Source organism: Leptinotarsa decemlineata, unplaced genomic scaffold, assembly GCF_025532065.1.
Source record: "Leptinotarsa decemlineata unplaced genomic scaffold, Ldec_3_MD MMD2_tig00026340_RagTag_RagTag, whole genome shotgun sequence".
Classification (NCBI taxonomy): Eukaryota; Metazoa; Arthropoda; class Insecta; order Coleoptera; family Chrysomelidae; genus Leptinotarsa; species Leptinotarsa decemlineata.
In genome coordinates, this window is record NW_027412694.1 from 6,219,877 (window position 1) to 6,236,795 (window position 16,919).

The 16,919-nt window shown below is 33.9% G+C and overlaps 1 protein-coding gene across 3 annotated transcripts in view; it reads left to right on the top strand.

Annotated features, from left to right (window-relative positions):
* The window catches only part of LOC111516264 (prostatic acid phosphatase), a 99,803-nt gene extending 84,012 nt beyond the window's left edge, over positions 1–15,791 (top strand). For all 3 annotated transcript variants that reach the window (XM_074183476.1, XM_074183473.1, XM_074183472.1), the window contains exons 5-8: positions 1,523–1,708; positions 2,062–2,185; positions 15,011–15,228; positions 15,286–15,791. In XM_074183476.1, coding sequence (XP_074039577.1) covers positions 1,523–1,708; positions 2,062–2,185; positions 15,011–15,228; positions 15,286–15,465 — 708 coding nt within the window. In that variant the 3' untranslated portion in view covers positions 15,466–15,791. The remainder of the gene's footprint in view (positions 1–1,522; positions 1,709–2,061; positions 2,186–15,010; positions 15,229–15,285) is intronic.
* The last annotated feature ends 1,128 nt before the right edge of the window (positions 15,792–16,919 follow it).

Consider the following 16,919-nt stretch of genomic DNA (forward strand, 5'->3'; position numbering starts at 1 on the left):
CATGCGTAAAAAGTTCTAGTGAAACACGTGTTTCAAGGACGTATCCAGTGAGGGACATAGTAGGCGGTGGCTTCCTCTAGAAGAATGCTTTTTAAAAATATCAAGATTTATGTTTACAGGGAGTTTCAAATTCGATCCTCATCATAGGGATCACGGAAACTATGAGAGATACGGAGATGATTGAATTGGGGCAAAGTTGTGCATTTTCCTGAATAACAATATGCCATTGAGAAAGTTCTGAAATTCCGAGTTTATCCGGAGATATCCGAAAAAAAAAAGAAATTTCGGAAAATAGTTTTTATTTTTTTCTGGCTTTATTTTTCGAAGGATTCCAAAATATATTGCACTTACACATTGCCACTTTTTTCCTACTACATAATGGTGTTTTCAGATTTGATATCCGGCGTTTCGTCTTCCGGCCACCATCATCAACTTTATTTTTCCTTATGGGCGCTACATTGGATTTTTTCTGTTTTGGATAGAACCAGATTTTACCTTTCCCCGGGTTCATGTTTATAGGAAAATTATTATTTTTTTTGAAAAGGACACAATATCTAACTTACCTCATACATACCTCATTTATCAAATTTTCTTTAGTTTCCTGCTCCATTCTGTCTCCGTATTCTGTCTCATTGGCTTTTCATACAAACCAAAGTCGGTGAGATTTCGATCCAATAACTTGAACATAGTTCGATGTGGTTGTCGTCTTTCGGGATATAAGTTTAAATACATTTCCGATGTCCTAATACTGATTCTATCGTATTTGTAATAAATTTGTATCATATCTCTTTTTTCTTCATTCGTGAAAGCCATTTTTCGCCAAAAATTCAATGACTTGTACAATAACAAAATGTCATTGAGTGTAACAAATTGAAAATCAAATTTAGAAACATCAAAGTAAAAGCCTATTATCATAAGAATTTTTTTTTTCAATATCTCCAATTTTTCGAAAAAGAATGATAACTTATGATACATCATTGAAAAGGTAAAATCTGGTTCTATTCAAAACAGAAAGAATCCAATGTATCGCCAATGAGAAAAAAATAAAGTTGATGTGGTGGCCGGAAGACGAAACGTCAGATAGCAAATCTGAAAACACCATTATGTAGTAGAGAAAAAGTGGCAATGTGGAAGTGCAATTATTTTCGAATCCTTCGAAAAATAAAGCCAGAAAAAAATAAAAATTTTCCGAAATTTATGTTTTTTCTGGATATCTCCAGACATACTCAGAATTTCAAAATCTTCTCAACGGTATATTGTTAGTCAGGTAAATGCGCAACTTTGCCCCAATTTAACCATCTGCGTATCTCTCATAGTTTCCGAGATTCCAATGGTGAGGATCGAATTTGAAACACCCTGTAGGTATATCTTATGATAAAATGTTTTCAATACATCGTAAATAAAAATAAAAGATTTTTTTTGCAGTTTTATTTCAAATTCCCCTAAAATTTGAACAACTATGAACATATCTGAAATCTGATCTTTTGGAATACACATTAAATTCAATAAATAATTTTTCTAGTTACTTCTGGTGAGAAGACCTTGCCCTCAGTACCACATTGAAAAGGAAAGAGTTATGAATTCACCTGAAGTAAAAAGTATGATGGCAGAATACGAAGATTTATTCAGGGAACTGACAGAAATAACGGGACAAAAAGTAGAAGATTTTGATGGAGTACAGGATATATATAGCACGTTGATGGCAGAGGTAAGGAATGGAGAAAACTGTGAATATGTATTGAAATTGTGAAATTCCAAGCATAGGTTTGATGGCCTGCGAATCCGACTTCGACAAACAGAAAAATATTGTTTCGTTCAACAAGACTTGAAGAATCGTTATAGAAATTAAAGAAAGATTGACTGGAATTTTATTGAATGTAGTATTCAACTGGTCAACTTTAGATAATGTAATCCTACTGATCGATTGTACTCTTGACACTTGATAGTGAGTTGAGCATTTGAATATCATTCGAAATTAATATAGGGAAAATTAAACTGCCTTGACACTTCTAAATATCAATTTTAGACGTTTTGCAAATAATATATCAAGACTTATTTCAGGAAGCTTTCAATCTCACATTGCCTGACTGGACGAAGAACTATTATCCAAAAAAAATGTTTACCCCAACCGTGAAGAGTTTCATTCTCAATGTATACACTGACAAAATGAATCGATTGAAAGGAGGTATGTATTTAGCGTGGGGCTATGTCATCAATAGTATATTTCCTAAAAATGTGTATCACTTTCTTTGAAAATAGAGAGAGAAATGTAAATTTCAAATACAGAAATGAGGAAATGTAATCAGTTCCAAGTATTCAAAAAAATATTGCTCAATGTACAAGAAGAACGAAGCTGAAAAATAGTATCAACCATCGATTTATTTTAATTTTTGGTAGTTCAAGTTGCCTATAGAAACGTTTACATTTGGCAAGTTTACTGGCGGAAAGTAAACTTGTCATGTGTAAACCGCAACAAAGTACACTTGTTACTTGCCCGGACTGCCGGGCACATCATTCAAGATTTGATTGATTCTGTAAAAAAATCCTGACATTGAGGAGGACAAGCTTGACACCATTTTGGACTTCTCAAATAAAATACAAAATTTGGCTATTACAGCAGTAGCAGTATGGACTGCTACGATTACTTGTCTAATCCACAACTCTTAAATGACATTGATGAAAAACTTAGCTCCAATTTGCGTATGGAATGGGATAGAAAAGTTTCACAATTGAAAAAATGTAAGAATTCAGTTACCATCACAGAATTTTCCATATGGCTGAGTGAAACTAGTGAAGCAGTTACATATGTTGTAGGTCCAGAACAGAAAGAAGAAGTACGTTTTTACTACCAGTCGACAAGAAAAAATAGTTTATAATTGTAAATATTGCAAAAAAGATGGACATAAAGTTGAAACATGCAAATTTTTCAATAAACTTAAAAAGTAAAAAACGTTGGCAGTGGGCAAGAGAAAATAAAGTGTGTTTTACTTGTCTTGGATCGTCACATCTCATAAAATTTTGCCGAAGTAAAAAAAATGTGTAATCGATGGTTGTGCTTTCAAACATAACCCACTTTTGCATAAAGAAGTGGATGATAATTCAGTTGAGGTGGAAGAGCAAGTTAGTCATCATGTTAGCCATTCCCAGAAGACTGAAATACTGTTAAGGATTGCCCTTCTTGAATTAATCGGACCTGGAGGTAAATTTAAGACATTTGCCCTCTTTCACGAAGCATCCATCATTACCATAATCGATTCTACGCTGGCAGACAAAATAGGCGCAACAGATACATGTGAAACTTTGAGAATCAAATGAACAAATTCAATAACATCCGAAGATTATAACTCGAAAAAAAAATCATTGAAAATGTCTAAGTGGGAGTATTACATACAACTTGAGCAATGTCCGTACCGTTGACAATTTGTCTCTTCCCGTGCAGTCTGTGGATGTGAAAAATCTATCCAAAAAATTAGATTTTATAAGAAAAGTAAAACTATCATCTCTTCATAATGCAAAGTCGAAAATACTCATTGGGCAGAACAACATCAGTTTAATAATAGCCAGAGAAATTCATGAAGGAGGAAAGAATGATCCCATATTGTCTAGATCCAAATTAGGATGGGTTATACATGGCAACTTCAACAAAAGTCATTTTGACAGGGTCGATAAAGAATATTCTCTTTTTGCCAGCCACCAGCGTGAAAATTTGCAAGATTTAGAGGATCTTGTTGAGAATTCTTCCAAAATTGACAGTTTGGGAGTGAAATATTACAAGAAATCACAAAATTCAGATGATATTCGAGCCACAATAATCTTGGACAAAACTACTAGAAGGATTGATTTTAACAAGTGGGAAACTGGACTTTTGTGGAAGAGTGACCAGTTCAAACTCCCAAACAGTAAACTTACTGCACTAAACCGAGCTCTGTTACGCCAGCAACGCAAAGTACGGAAATCGCATTTAGAAAATGATAAAATTAGGTTTTTTTTAGGTACCGAAGTCAAAGATTAGGTGCTCTGTAACTTACACCGCAACTCAATTCTCAAAGTTGCGTTCCTAGCATTATGTGATGCTAGCAACGCAATGAAAATTTTAATAAAATAATGAATGTAAAGGGAACACTATTAGGTGGTAATTAAGTGATAAACGGTGAGGATCGTAAAATTTTCTAATTAATTAACAAAAGCTTCCAATTTTGCTAAACAACAGATTAAGAATCAGGTCTCTCGAAAACGAGGACGAATGCTCTATCAGGTATAAACTAAGCGTGGTAATCAAGTGCTAATTAGGTGCTTGCAAAAAATTAAGATGAAAACGACCGCGAATAAGCGAAAAAAAATTCGAGATACCTGATTTGAGAAAAAAAATTAATAATTGATTTTATTATCATTTTCATTTCGTTGCTAGCATCAATTAAGGCTAGGCTGTACCTAAAAAGTACCTAATTTTGACATTTTCTAAATGTGATTTTCGTACTTTGTATTGCTGGACAAAGACAAAAACTTTGCTGTTAAATATGAGATGAAGAATTTAGAATATTTGGAAAAAGGGTATGCCAGGAAATTAACCAATGAGAAAATTCAGAATACATCCCAAAATATATGGTACTTGCCTGTTACGAATCCAAATAAGCCTGACAAAATACGTTTTGTATTTGACGCAACAGCAAAATCCAGTGGTACCAGCCTCAATGACTTTTTTTTGAAAGGCCCAGACTTGCTGAACTCTTTACTTGGAGTCATTTTTAAATTCAGACAAAGAAATATAGCAGTAACAGCAGACATACAGAAAATGTTTCAAAGAGTCCAAATTATACAGAAAGATAGGAATGCACAGCGTTTTTTGTGGAGGGGAAGGAGAAGAGACGGAAGAACATTTTCGTAATAAAACTATCGTTTGTCTGCAGAAAATGAACTTCGCCCTTTATTTTCAGAAATGTTTTTATTTTTTTTTTGCATACAATGTTAAAATCTATATGTATATTATTTAAAAATAATAAAGACCTTCATTATTATTATTATTAAAATCTTGAAAAATATGAGATGGTTTCCATGATATTTGGAGCAATTTCGTCTCCAATTTCTGCCCAATTCGTGATGGGGAGAAACGCACTAGAAATCAGAGAAGACTTCCCAGAAGTTGTAAGAGCTATTACAGATTGCCATTATGTTGACGATTATTTAGACAGTTTCGATACTCCAGAAGAGGCTAAGACGATAACATTTGGTGTAATTAAAGTACATGGAAGATGAGGTTTTATTTATCATACGAAATTGGTCGAGTAACTCAAGGGAACTCTTGAAAACCATTTCAGATGAATATCGAGCTATAAATCAAAAAGACATGGATATTAAAAAAGAATTATCATCACCCATTCAAAGGATTCTAGATTTAATTTGGAATCCTGATGAAGATAAGTTTGGTTTTTCAATAAAATGGAATGAAGATGATCTTCAGAATATAAGAAAAAAATCGCCATTCAATAAAGAACTCATGCCTAACGAAATAAAAATCACCGAAAATGTATGGATAAAATATGTTCAGAAGGAACATTTTCAAGGAATAATACGACTCAAAAGTAGAGTTTTATATTCAAATGATTTACAAAATTTCCAATAATTCTCGAACAAACACATTACTTCACGAAATTGCTGATTTTTCACTATCACTTTAAAGCAGCGCATAAGGGTCAAGAGTATGTCATAAATAAACTGAGACAACGTTACTGGATTCTGAACATAAGATCAGCAGTGAGAAGTTGTTTTAACAGATACCAATTTTGAACTACCAGAGATGGCACCATTACCGAATTCTCGTCTAACCTCATTTGTTCGACCTTTTGCCATAGTCGGAATGGACTATTTTGGGCCTATGAATGTTTCTGTTGGCCGAAGACATGAAAAAAAATACGGAGTACTGTTTACATGCATGAGCACCCGTTCAGTTCACCTTGAACTGAAATGGCATACTCTTTGAGTACAGATTCGGCAATAACGGCAATCAGAAGACTCATTAGTCGTAGAGGAAAGTATTTTCCGATAATGCCACGAACCTGAAGGGAGCAGCAAATGAACTTAAGAGAGCCTTAAAAGATTTGGACCAGAATAAGTTGATTCCGAACTTAACCACTGACAACATTGAATTCAATTTCATACCCCCCTCCGCTCCACATATGGGAGAAAGTTGGGAGAGACCCATTAGATCCATCAAAACTACTTGAAATGTTATTCTCAAAGAAAAATTCCCACGAGTCGAAGTTCTGCAGACTTTATTAATAGAAGCCGAAAGCAACACGTATCTTTTAACTGAGGAAGAATCTTAGTAAATCATTGACTTTTCGAAAAGACATCATTTCAAAGTTCATTGTCCTTTGGGATACCATTGGGATCTCCTAAACTACAGGAGATAAGTACGTCGAAGCCTAAATTGGGGCAAAGTTGCGGTTTTTTGTGCTTAACAAAATACTATTTTGAAACTTGGAAAATTCCGAGTATTTCCGGAAAATCCGGAAAAACTGAAAATCGGAATTTTCGTTTTTATGTTTTTCTGGCTCAAAATAAAAAACACATTTTCATTGAAACTTTTTTTCAGCTACACTTTTTTATGGTCATATTTACTATCCGACATTTCGTCTTCTGGCAATCATCATCAACTTTTTTTCTATTATGGACGCCATATTGTTTTTATACAGAAAAATAGTCCTTTTCATTCTGATTTCATTAATATATACTTCGTTATACTTTGCTCTTCTGAAACCACAGGCATTAAAAAAAAATCTGAGATAGTCATGACTCTATCGTCAGAACTCATCAAACATCATATAAGTTTACACAAATACTTCAGTCAGAATGTTCTCATTCTCAAATGAAGGAAAACGAGATATGTTGAAACTGTATTATGAATTTGATAGAAATAGTACGAAAACAGTACGAATTCATTTTGAATTATTTCCGGAAAAACAACAGCCGGATATAACATTATTCGGTATTTTGGACAAACACTTGGCTGAATACGGTACTTTTCAAAAACCAAGAATGAAATTATGAGTTTGTTAAAAATGCACAAAAAGTATTACAATAAGTGTTCGAAATGATGGCTGTCCTCTCGAATACATAAGCGAGCTCGTCGTCTCAAATTAAGAACATCCCTAACAATATCCGTTCTTCTGATAGACCTGAATTGCGTGATGATATTTTTTCTAAGTTCACCCACTGTGTCATATTCTTGCTCTCCGTAGAATATGTTCTTCAAATTGCGCCACAAGAAAGTATCCAAAAGTGTGAGGTCAGGTGACCTGGCCGGCCACCTCACTGGTCCAGAATTTCCTAACCACCTGTTCAGACTAGTCACTCCTACTGTGATTTCCTTTGATTTAAAGTAGAAATAAACCAGGAATCAAACGTTTCAAGTCAATATCTTTATTTATATAACTTTCAAATTATTGTCAATGTCAAAATCGTCTTTTTTTTATAAACAAACCATGATTAATTATTTTAACATACTAAGTGAAAAAAAGTGAACAAAATTAATTAAAAGCAACAACATTCTCCTCCTCATGACGAAATCACTGCATTTGACATAGTCTTCAATTCATTTTCGTTAAGAACCTGTACCACTCATTAATTTACAGATCTTTGTAACTGGCCGTTTATAGGTTCCTGATTTTGTTTTGACGTCCACAACTCTAATCTTATCATCCTTTTCCCTAAAAACAGTTACAATTTTCCCAAGTGGCCACAAATTCCTTAGTAATGTGTCGTCAATGACGAGTACCACATCGTCCTCCGATAAGTCGTCCCCCTTCTCATACTTCATTTGATTATTCAGTGTAAATAAATATTCTTTTCGCCATCTTCTCCAAAATATATCCGCTAAGGCTTGAGATACTCTCCACTGTTTTCTCAAGTTCACTTCGACTTCCTCAAATTTTCCCAATGGTGGTGCAGCTCCATTTGAACAGTGCATTAAAAAATTATTTGGCGTAAGGCTTTCCGGCTCCGAAGGATCATTTGAAATGTATGATAAAGGTCTGCTATTTACCATATTCTCCACCTCCGTAATCAGGGTAATAAGCACTTCTTCTTTGGGGTGTCTCTCTTTCAGTGTAATGCTGAGAACATTTTTTACCGACCTCACCAACCCAGCTTCCTTCCATATGTGGAGATGCTGGTGGAGTGAATTTTCATGAAATGCTCTTAAGGGGAAAAAAACCAAAATTTCAGTATCGTCCATGTCCTTGACAGCTTCTCTTAATTCTCTATTGGCAGAATGCATGTTCGTACCGTTATCTGAGTTAATTTCTCTCGGACATCCACGTCGACTTGTAAATCTTTTGATCGCCATGATAGCGGAGTCTGTATTTAATGAATTTGCCATTTCTAGATGAATCGCTCGTACGCTCATACAGGTAAATACTACTACATAGCGTTTTTCATATTTCCTGCCAACTGTAACGGTAACCGGCCCAAAGTAGTCCATTCCAGTGATAGTAAATGGCCTGACAAAACTTTGAAGACGACACTCCGGTAACTGACCCATTTCAGCTACGTGGGGTTGTATTTTACTTTTCTTGCAGAAGAAACAAGAACTTTTGCATTTTCGGACAGCACTCCTCATTCTTAAAATCGAAAATTTCTGATGCAGCTCATTCATAATAATTTCCTGTCCCTGGAGTCCAAATTTTATGTGATAGCTCTCAATTAGAACGGTGTTTTGGATAAAGAATCGCTGGATGTTTTTGTAAATAGTTTAAGCCTTCAGCATTTTCTAGTCTCCCTTTTATTCGCAAAATACCTTTTTCGTCAAGTATTGGCATGAGGGTATATATTCGGCTTGATTTTTTAACAGGTTTCCCATTGCGCCGCAAAACTGAAATTTCTTGAAAGAAGCTGACTTCCTGACTATACTTGTTCAGAGCTTTCTCAGCAACATCTAACTCTTCCGCATCTAAATTAGTTGTATTCCTCGTACCCTTTCTACAATTTTTTATGAAGCGAAACATCCAGGCAGTTGTTCCTACTAACCTTTCATATTTGGAGAATCTTTCGATATTTGGCAGATACATGTCTTTTAATGTAACTGTCATTATTTTCTCTTTCTTCATTTCCGTTTCTATTTCTTCTTGTGTCTCTTTTGGCCAGTAATATTCAGGAAGTTTCAGAAAGTTCAGCCCTGTCAGCCATTCGTTATTGTTCGCGGTATTATCTTCTCTGGTACTTTCATCTGCTACATTCTCATCTCCAGGGACCCAGTGCCAGTCAGATATGTTAGTGATGTCTGTAATTTTTACAAAAGTTTTGTATCTTTTAAATTTGGAACGAATCCAGTGCAAGACAATTCTTGAGTGTGTCCATAAATGAGTTGAAGCAATGTGTATTTCAATGTTGTTTTTAATAGTGTTCCTGAGTCTGCTCAATATAGTCGCGGCTTGTAACTCCAATCTGGGTATGGTCATCGGTTTCATGGATGGCACTTATGATTTAGCACTTACGAAAGATAATTTGAATTTTTCATCATATTCAAATCTCATACAATACGGTTCCACGGTTTGAGTGTGCCTTATATGCAATAAAACTGTCGCTATTGTCAAAAGTGGGAATTTGAAGCGATACTACGAAACAACTCATCAGCAATTCCACAAAAACTTTCCTCTTGGCAGACAGGCTTGTAAAGAAAAAATTCAGACAAATCTCAGTTCTTACGAAAAGTGTAACAAAATTACTAGTTCGTTGCATGAGCGACCAAGAAAAATCCACTGAAGCAGTGTTACGTGTGTGCTGGACGCTTAATTGAAACCATTTTCATATTCTGAGATAGTGAAGGACTGTATGTTGGCAATAGTTACGTCACTTTTAGAAGAAAAAAAAGATGTTGTCTCTCCAATTTGTCAGCGAGAAGTAATACACGAAGAACTGAAATATTAGCTGCGGACATTAAAAACACTCTTCTTGAACTTCTGCAAAAGGCACCTTGCTACGCCATTGCACTTGATGAATCATGTGACATTGTTGATGATGAACATATGTCAATTTTCGTAAATTATCCAAGGTCATTGATAATTTTATAACGAAATATAATATCAGTTATGATAAAATGGTTTCGCTTTCAACTGACGGGGCCCCAGCAATGACTGGCAAAGAAAATGGTGTAGTAAAGAGAATCAGAAATGAAAATTCAGGTCTAATATCGTGCATAATTCACCAGGCAGCCCTTTGTGGAAAACTTAGTGCTCACTCAAAGAAGTGACGGACAACTTGGTCAAGTTGATTATTTTATGAGATCCCATTCTGCTCTTCAGCACCGACAATTCAAAGAGTTCCTTTCTGAACGAGATTCTGCGTTTTCTGACTTACTTCAATACAACAATGTTCGTTGGCTAAGTAATGGTCAAGTTATTGAACATTTCTGGCTAATAAAAGAACAAGTATGTTCCGTCTTGCAAAACTTGGATACGCAGGGAGACAGCACTTTGGGTTTATAAAAAACGAGCGCAATATACTGGTATGCTGGTTGTGGCTGTGGGTGTGGAAATGGAAAATTATGTGATCTGTTACAAAGCGTGTCCTTCTTTTCGCTGTAAGCTGGATATATTTGAAAAAGATATCGTTAAACAAGAATTTATTCATTTTCCGACAATTCTGAAGAAGACATTGCAGAGTTTGTGCAATTTATGGCCAATCTTGAGAACGAATTTGCTAAAAGATTCCAAGACTTTGCACAGATAGGCAAGCTATCTCAGTTTCTTAAATCTCTATTTGAAATTGATGCAGCGGCAAAATGGACAGATGTGGCTGCCAAGTTGTTTAATCTCTCAAAACCAACTATCACTTCAAATGGAGATAATTGATTTTCAGGAAGATGTGTCTCTGCAAATGTATAGAACGGTATCCACTGAAGAATTGTGGGCTAAACATGTCCCAGAAAAATATGAAAATTGTAAAAGACTAGCTATCAATTTGGCCACTATGTTTGGCTTGACATACATGTGTGAAACGTCTTTCTCAAAGTTGAATTTTTTAAAAAACAAATATCGTTCGAGATTAACAGACGCTCACCTAGAATACACACTTCGAATTTGCTGTTTATCTCGAGAACCAAACTATAAAAACTGGCTCAACACCGTCGGTGTAGTTTCTCACATTAATAAGAGATTTTGTATTTCTTTTATAATTCAGAATGTGGTATGAAACCAAATAATTATTTATTATTAATATTTGTTTTTTTTTCTGGACCCCGTTAAAATTTTCCCACAGTATCTGGACCCCACCTAAAACTACCTGGTCTGAGCTATTCAAAACGAAATCGACATCTTCAGCTACTGTCAAGAAACTAAGGGAAGTTTTTGCAATATTTGGTTTATCAAAAACTGTTGGTAAAGGAAAAAATACATTTCCGAAAGCTTGAATAGCAGAAAATAGTTTTTCTATAGCCCACAGAGATTTGACTGAAATACCCACTCAAAAATAACCTATTACATATATATATATATATATATATATATATATATATATATATATATATATATATATATATACAGTCTGATTCACGGTGGATGGCACATTAGACGTTTCTGGTGAACCAGACAACGGATCACTTTGAAAATTTAATGGAGGGCATATTCGGACATTCTCTAGCCAACTAAAATATTTTCGACAATGCGGTGTTGCCGCTTCTATTAGAAAGCAGTAGCAACTTTGATTTTTCAAATGGAACACTCTGTATATAATATAATTTTTGGAATCTGTAACCTATCTGTTACCGTTTTCGAAATAAAAATTAATTTCAATTTTTTTCTTCGAAAATCATGACTTCTAAAAATGCCGATATCTTTTAGTTAAGCAGTACTATGATATCGAAATTTGGTTTGGAGTTAGGTGATACTGGGATACTTCCCACACGTCAGCCTAATCTCCTTTACTTCAATACAGGGTGGTAAAAAAATACAGTTTTTTCGTTTGCTTGAAAAAGTTGCTGAAATTTGATTATTTTAAATGGAACACCCTGTATATTATTGAGAATTCGGAAATCTGCTGAAATTTGCTTTCTTTCTATGTATATCATACCTATACCTAACTAGTCAAGTTTCGGACTTATGAACATTTATTTGTGAAAATGTCCCTTCAGAATGGTATTTCCATTCGGTATTTGGTAAGCAGGCCATGATTACTATTTGACAGTAGCGTTGTGACATTCTCCTAATAATATTGACATTTTCGTCACTTCAGAAGTTGCAAATACCTTCAAAACGATGGAACAAAACTATTCAAACGAAGTTCTTATGAATTTGTTTATTATTTTTGAACAATGTGACAAAATTATCAGCAGAACATGTAGAAAGTTCAATGAAATGTATCCGAATCTACCGCCAATGAACCTCAAGAAATTTATACGAATTCAGAACAATTTCAATATGTTTGGATAAACTTTAAAAAAGCACCAAAAAACTTGAAATTGGAAATATTGATATGAATAATTATAAAAAAGTAAAACGATCATGTGGAATATTTCAAAATATGTTCGAATCGCTGGCCGTTCACTTCCAAGCACTTCAAAATGCGGGTGTTGACTGCTTTCGTGGTGGCAGATCTGATTTCATTGGGATCCAAATCTTCAAATGTTAGGGCAATCCTTTCTAACAATTCATCTCTCGAACGCACGGGTATTTTGTAAACTTTTTCTTTAAACATTCCCCACAAATAAAAATCTAATGAACTAAGATCGAGTGATCTCGCTGGCCAATTCCATGGTCCCAAGCGCCTCATCCACCGATCGTCAAATAGTCTATCCAGTTCTGCGCTCACTTCTCTTGTGCAATGTGCAGGAGCTCCGTCTAGTTGGTACCAACAGTTTCGATAATCTTCGAGTGGCAGATTATCCACGAAACTGTCTACAGTATTCTCCAAAATATTCAGGTAGCTTCTGGATGTTAATGACTTCTCGTATATCACGTACCTCAATTTGTTGTCCATCAACATGCAGAAGACATTAATGACGATTTTTTCTATTGAAAATCCCTTCTCTCGAAAATTTCGATTCATCAGTCCAAATAATTTTATTTAAAAAAAGTGGATCTTCTTGAATGCGTGTCAACAACATTTCACAAAATTTTACTCTCTGTTGAGGATCTTGAGGCTTCATTGCTTGAATTTTGGTGAATTTATAATCATGCATTTTATGTCTTCGCAAGATTCTTTGAACCGATGAATATTTTATACCCAAATCTTCTTCAGCACTTCTTATCGATGACTCGGGAAATGCGTGAAAATATGCTAAGACATTAATCTGGTTGTCTTCGAAAGTTACGGGTCGAGGCAAGTTTCTTGGTGCTTTTAAAGTTGATCCAAATGCATTGAAATTGTTCTGAATTCGTATAAATTTCTTGAAGTTCATTGGCGGTAGATTCGGATACATTTCATTGAACTTTCTACATGTTCTGCTGATAATTTTGTCACACTGTCCAAAAATAATAAACAAATTCATAAGAACTTCGTTTGAATAGTTTTGTTCCATCGTTTTGAAGGTATTTGCAACTTCTGAAGTGACGAAAATGTTGATATTATTAGGAGAATGTCACAACGCTACTGTCAAATAGTAATCATGGCCTGCTTACCAAATACCGAATGGAAATACCATTCTGAAGGGACATTTTCACAAATAATGTTCATAAGTCCGAAACTTGACTAGTTAGGTATAGGTATGATATACATAGAAAGAAAGCAAATTTCAGCAGATTCCCGAATTTTCAATAATATACAGGGTGTTCCATTTAAAATAATCAAATTTCAGCAACTTTTTCAAGCAAACGAAAAAACTGTATTTTTTTACCACCCTGTATTGAAGTAACGGAGATTAGGCTGACGTGTGGGAAGTGTCCAAGTATCACCTAACTCCAAACCAAATTTTGATATCATAGTACTTCTTAACTAAAAGATATCGGCATTTTTAGAAGTCATGATTTTCGAAGAAAAAAATTGAAATTAATTTTTATTTCAAAAACGGTAACAGATAGGTTACAGATTCCAAAAATAATATTATATACAGAGTGTTCCATTTGAAAAATCAAAGTTGCTACTGCTTTCTAATAGAAGCGGCAACACCGCATTGTCGAAAATATTTTAGTTGGCTAGAGAATGTCCGAATATGCCCTCCATTAAATTTTCAAAGTGATCCGTTGTCTGGTTCACCAGAAACGTCTAATGTGCCATCCACCGTGAATCAGACTGTATATATATATATATATATATATATATATATATATATATATATATATATATATATATATATATATATATATATATATATATATATATGTAATAGGTTATTTTTGAGTGGGTATTTCAGTCAAATCTCTTTGGGCTATAGAAAAACTATTTTCTGCTATTCAAGCTTTCGGAAATGTATTTTTTCCTTTATCAAGAATATCTACAAAAAGTATGATGCAAGTATCATACAGTAATAAAATATCAAAAAAGGACTCACCAAAGTTAGTTTAAAATATAAATCGGCATATAAATACAAACATAGAAAAGCCGAAAAGTCAAATGCAAATTTGACGTTGAAATTTTGTCGTATATATATATATATATATATATATATATATATATATATATATATATATCGGTTCAATTCGTGAGGTTGCAGTCAATAGCTGGGCTGTTGTTACAAAGAAAACTCTTTGTTATATGTCAAGCTTTCCGTATATTTCACACCTTCGTCAGGACAATTACGTAAGAATAAAATTAAAAAAGGTTCAAAAACAGATAGAAAAACATTAAATAATGACAGTTGATAAAAATTTTTGGGTGACAATGTCAAGTGTAACAAGTGTAACATATATATATATATATATATATATATATATATATACAGTCGAGGAGCAGTCAATTTAAATTTAATGTTGGACATTCGTCAGTTTATTGAGTAATAAATAAATTTTCTCATGGTGTCACCAAGTTTATTATCTTTCGAAAACATTGATAAGAGTAGTCGAAAAAAAATGTTTTGTTTCAGGAGTCCTCTTAAAGAAATTGCTTGAAGATTGGACCTCAAAATCTGAAGGAAGCATCAAACAAAAAACCAAAAAAGCGTTCTTATATGGAGGTCATGATTCAACTGTCGTGAATATATTGAGGGCTTTGAAAGTATGGGATGACCAATTTCCAGGATATGCAATTACTGTTTTATTTGAATTGTACAAGGATAGAGCAACAAATACCTATGGAGTTGAGGTGAGCTAGAAACTATTTTACGAAATTAACCAATTTTATGAGATATTTTTACTCCAGATATACCTGAGAAATTCTACCGTTGTTCCACCATTCAAACTTACAATTCCTGGTTGTGAAAGCTTTTGTCCGCTAACAAAACTCAAAGAACTTACGACAGATGTGATTCCAGTGGACTGGGATGAAGAATGTAAGACAGATGATAAAGATTTTGTTGTTCCAGAATTAGGAGGTCCATAAATGATATTATTTTACCTCTTAAAATATGAATATGTACTTGTTTGGCTTTTTTTTTTTTTTTAAGCGTATCCGTTCTATGAAATCAGTACTGAATTCATTTCTTGTTATTGAATAGGTGAGAGAAAATTTCCGTAACGGCCAAAAATCTCTTATGTCTGTAATTTTTCATTTCAAATTTGGAATGTATACTATGTAACATGGCTACTTGATTTCTCTAATAACGTCTTGAATATTTTTTATAATAAAACACTTCATTGGATTTTTGGATAATTTTTCCAGAACAAGAAAATCAGTAACTGGAATATTAAAAAAAGTGAAATTAACAATTTTTGTTTTTTGCTCTACCATCCCCATTTTGAATAGTATGAAAATACAATGAAGACATTTTTCGTTCTTTTTGTATTTATCTAGAAATGTTTTGACTCAATTTTCAGTAAGATTTTTTATTTATTGAAATCCATCTTCAATTTTTTGATAACGATTTTTTTTCACAAATTTTGCTAGTCATTATAACCTCATCGATATATTTCATCACTGACCCGTTACTCGATGAACATTTATCCTCGGTAGGGGAAGTTAAGTTAAGATGCTATGACCATTTAATGTTTTTCAACAGTTAAATAAATCGTCTGCTCCGGAAGCTGTTGGTCATTTGAGCATTATACATACCTATGTAAGAAGTGATGATTTATGGAAAACTATTGACTATGATACTTCATATTGTGAAACTAGGAAACAAAACTATTATTATTTCAATAATGAGCAACCTGAAAAGGAATTTGGGTGAAAAATTTTATGACAAACTTAATAGTGAAAACCGCATATCGATATCTATCATCGTTTATGAGATACAGCATATTTTTCGAAAATGTGCATTCTCAGAAAGTTGCTGTAACTTTTTTTTTGTCAAAAATTTCTTGTTTCTATGAAAACATTTCCAAAGCACTTTTTTACATAGAATTCAATGGTGTAGAAAACTTTTTTGATATATAAATTTGATATTAATAGGTATTGATGGATTTTTTTTAGCGAAACTCCCTGTATAATCCTGCATATTTTAATAGAGCTTAAAATTACCTTTGCGGACATGTAGGGAAAGGCCGGGCAAAGCGAATACTCCTCACTACTCCTAACTTATTCGTGCGTGGTTCAACACGCTACCTCTGTTCGGCAATCTTGGGCCAGTCCGTAGAAAACACCAGAGCGAGAAGCCACCGACAGAGTGGAGATTTGTATTTTTGTGAAAAAAAGATTAATTTTGCAAAGCAAGTACATTGATATCATTTCCAGTATTATTAGTTCTTGACCATGAGAAATATTTTGACTCGTTTATAGTATATTTAACAGACTGTCAGAATCATTAGGTTTTTTAATGAAACGTGTTAACTTACCCAGTCGGGCAAAGTGGATAGGGAAAAGTGAATATGGTATCCACTTTGCCCGTAATTTGTGAT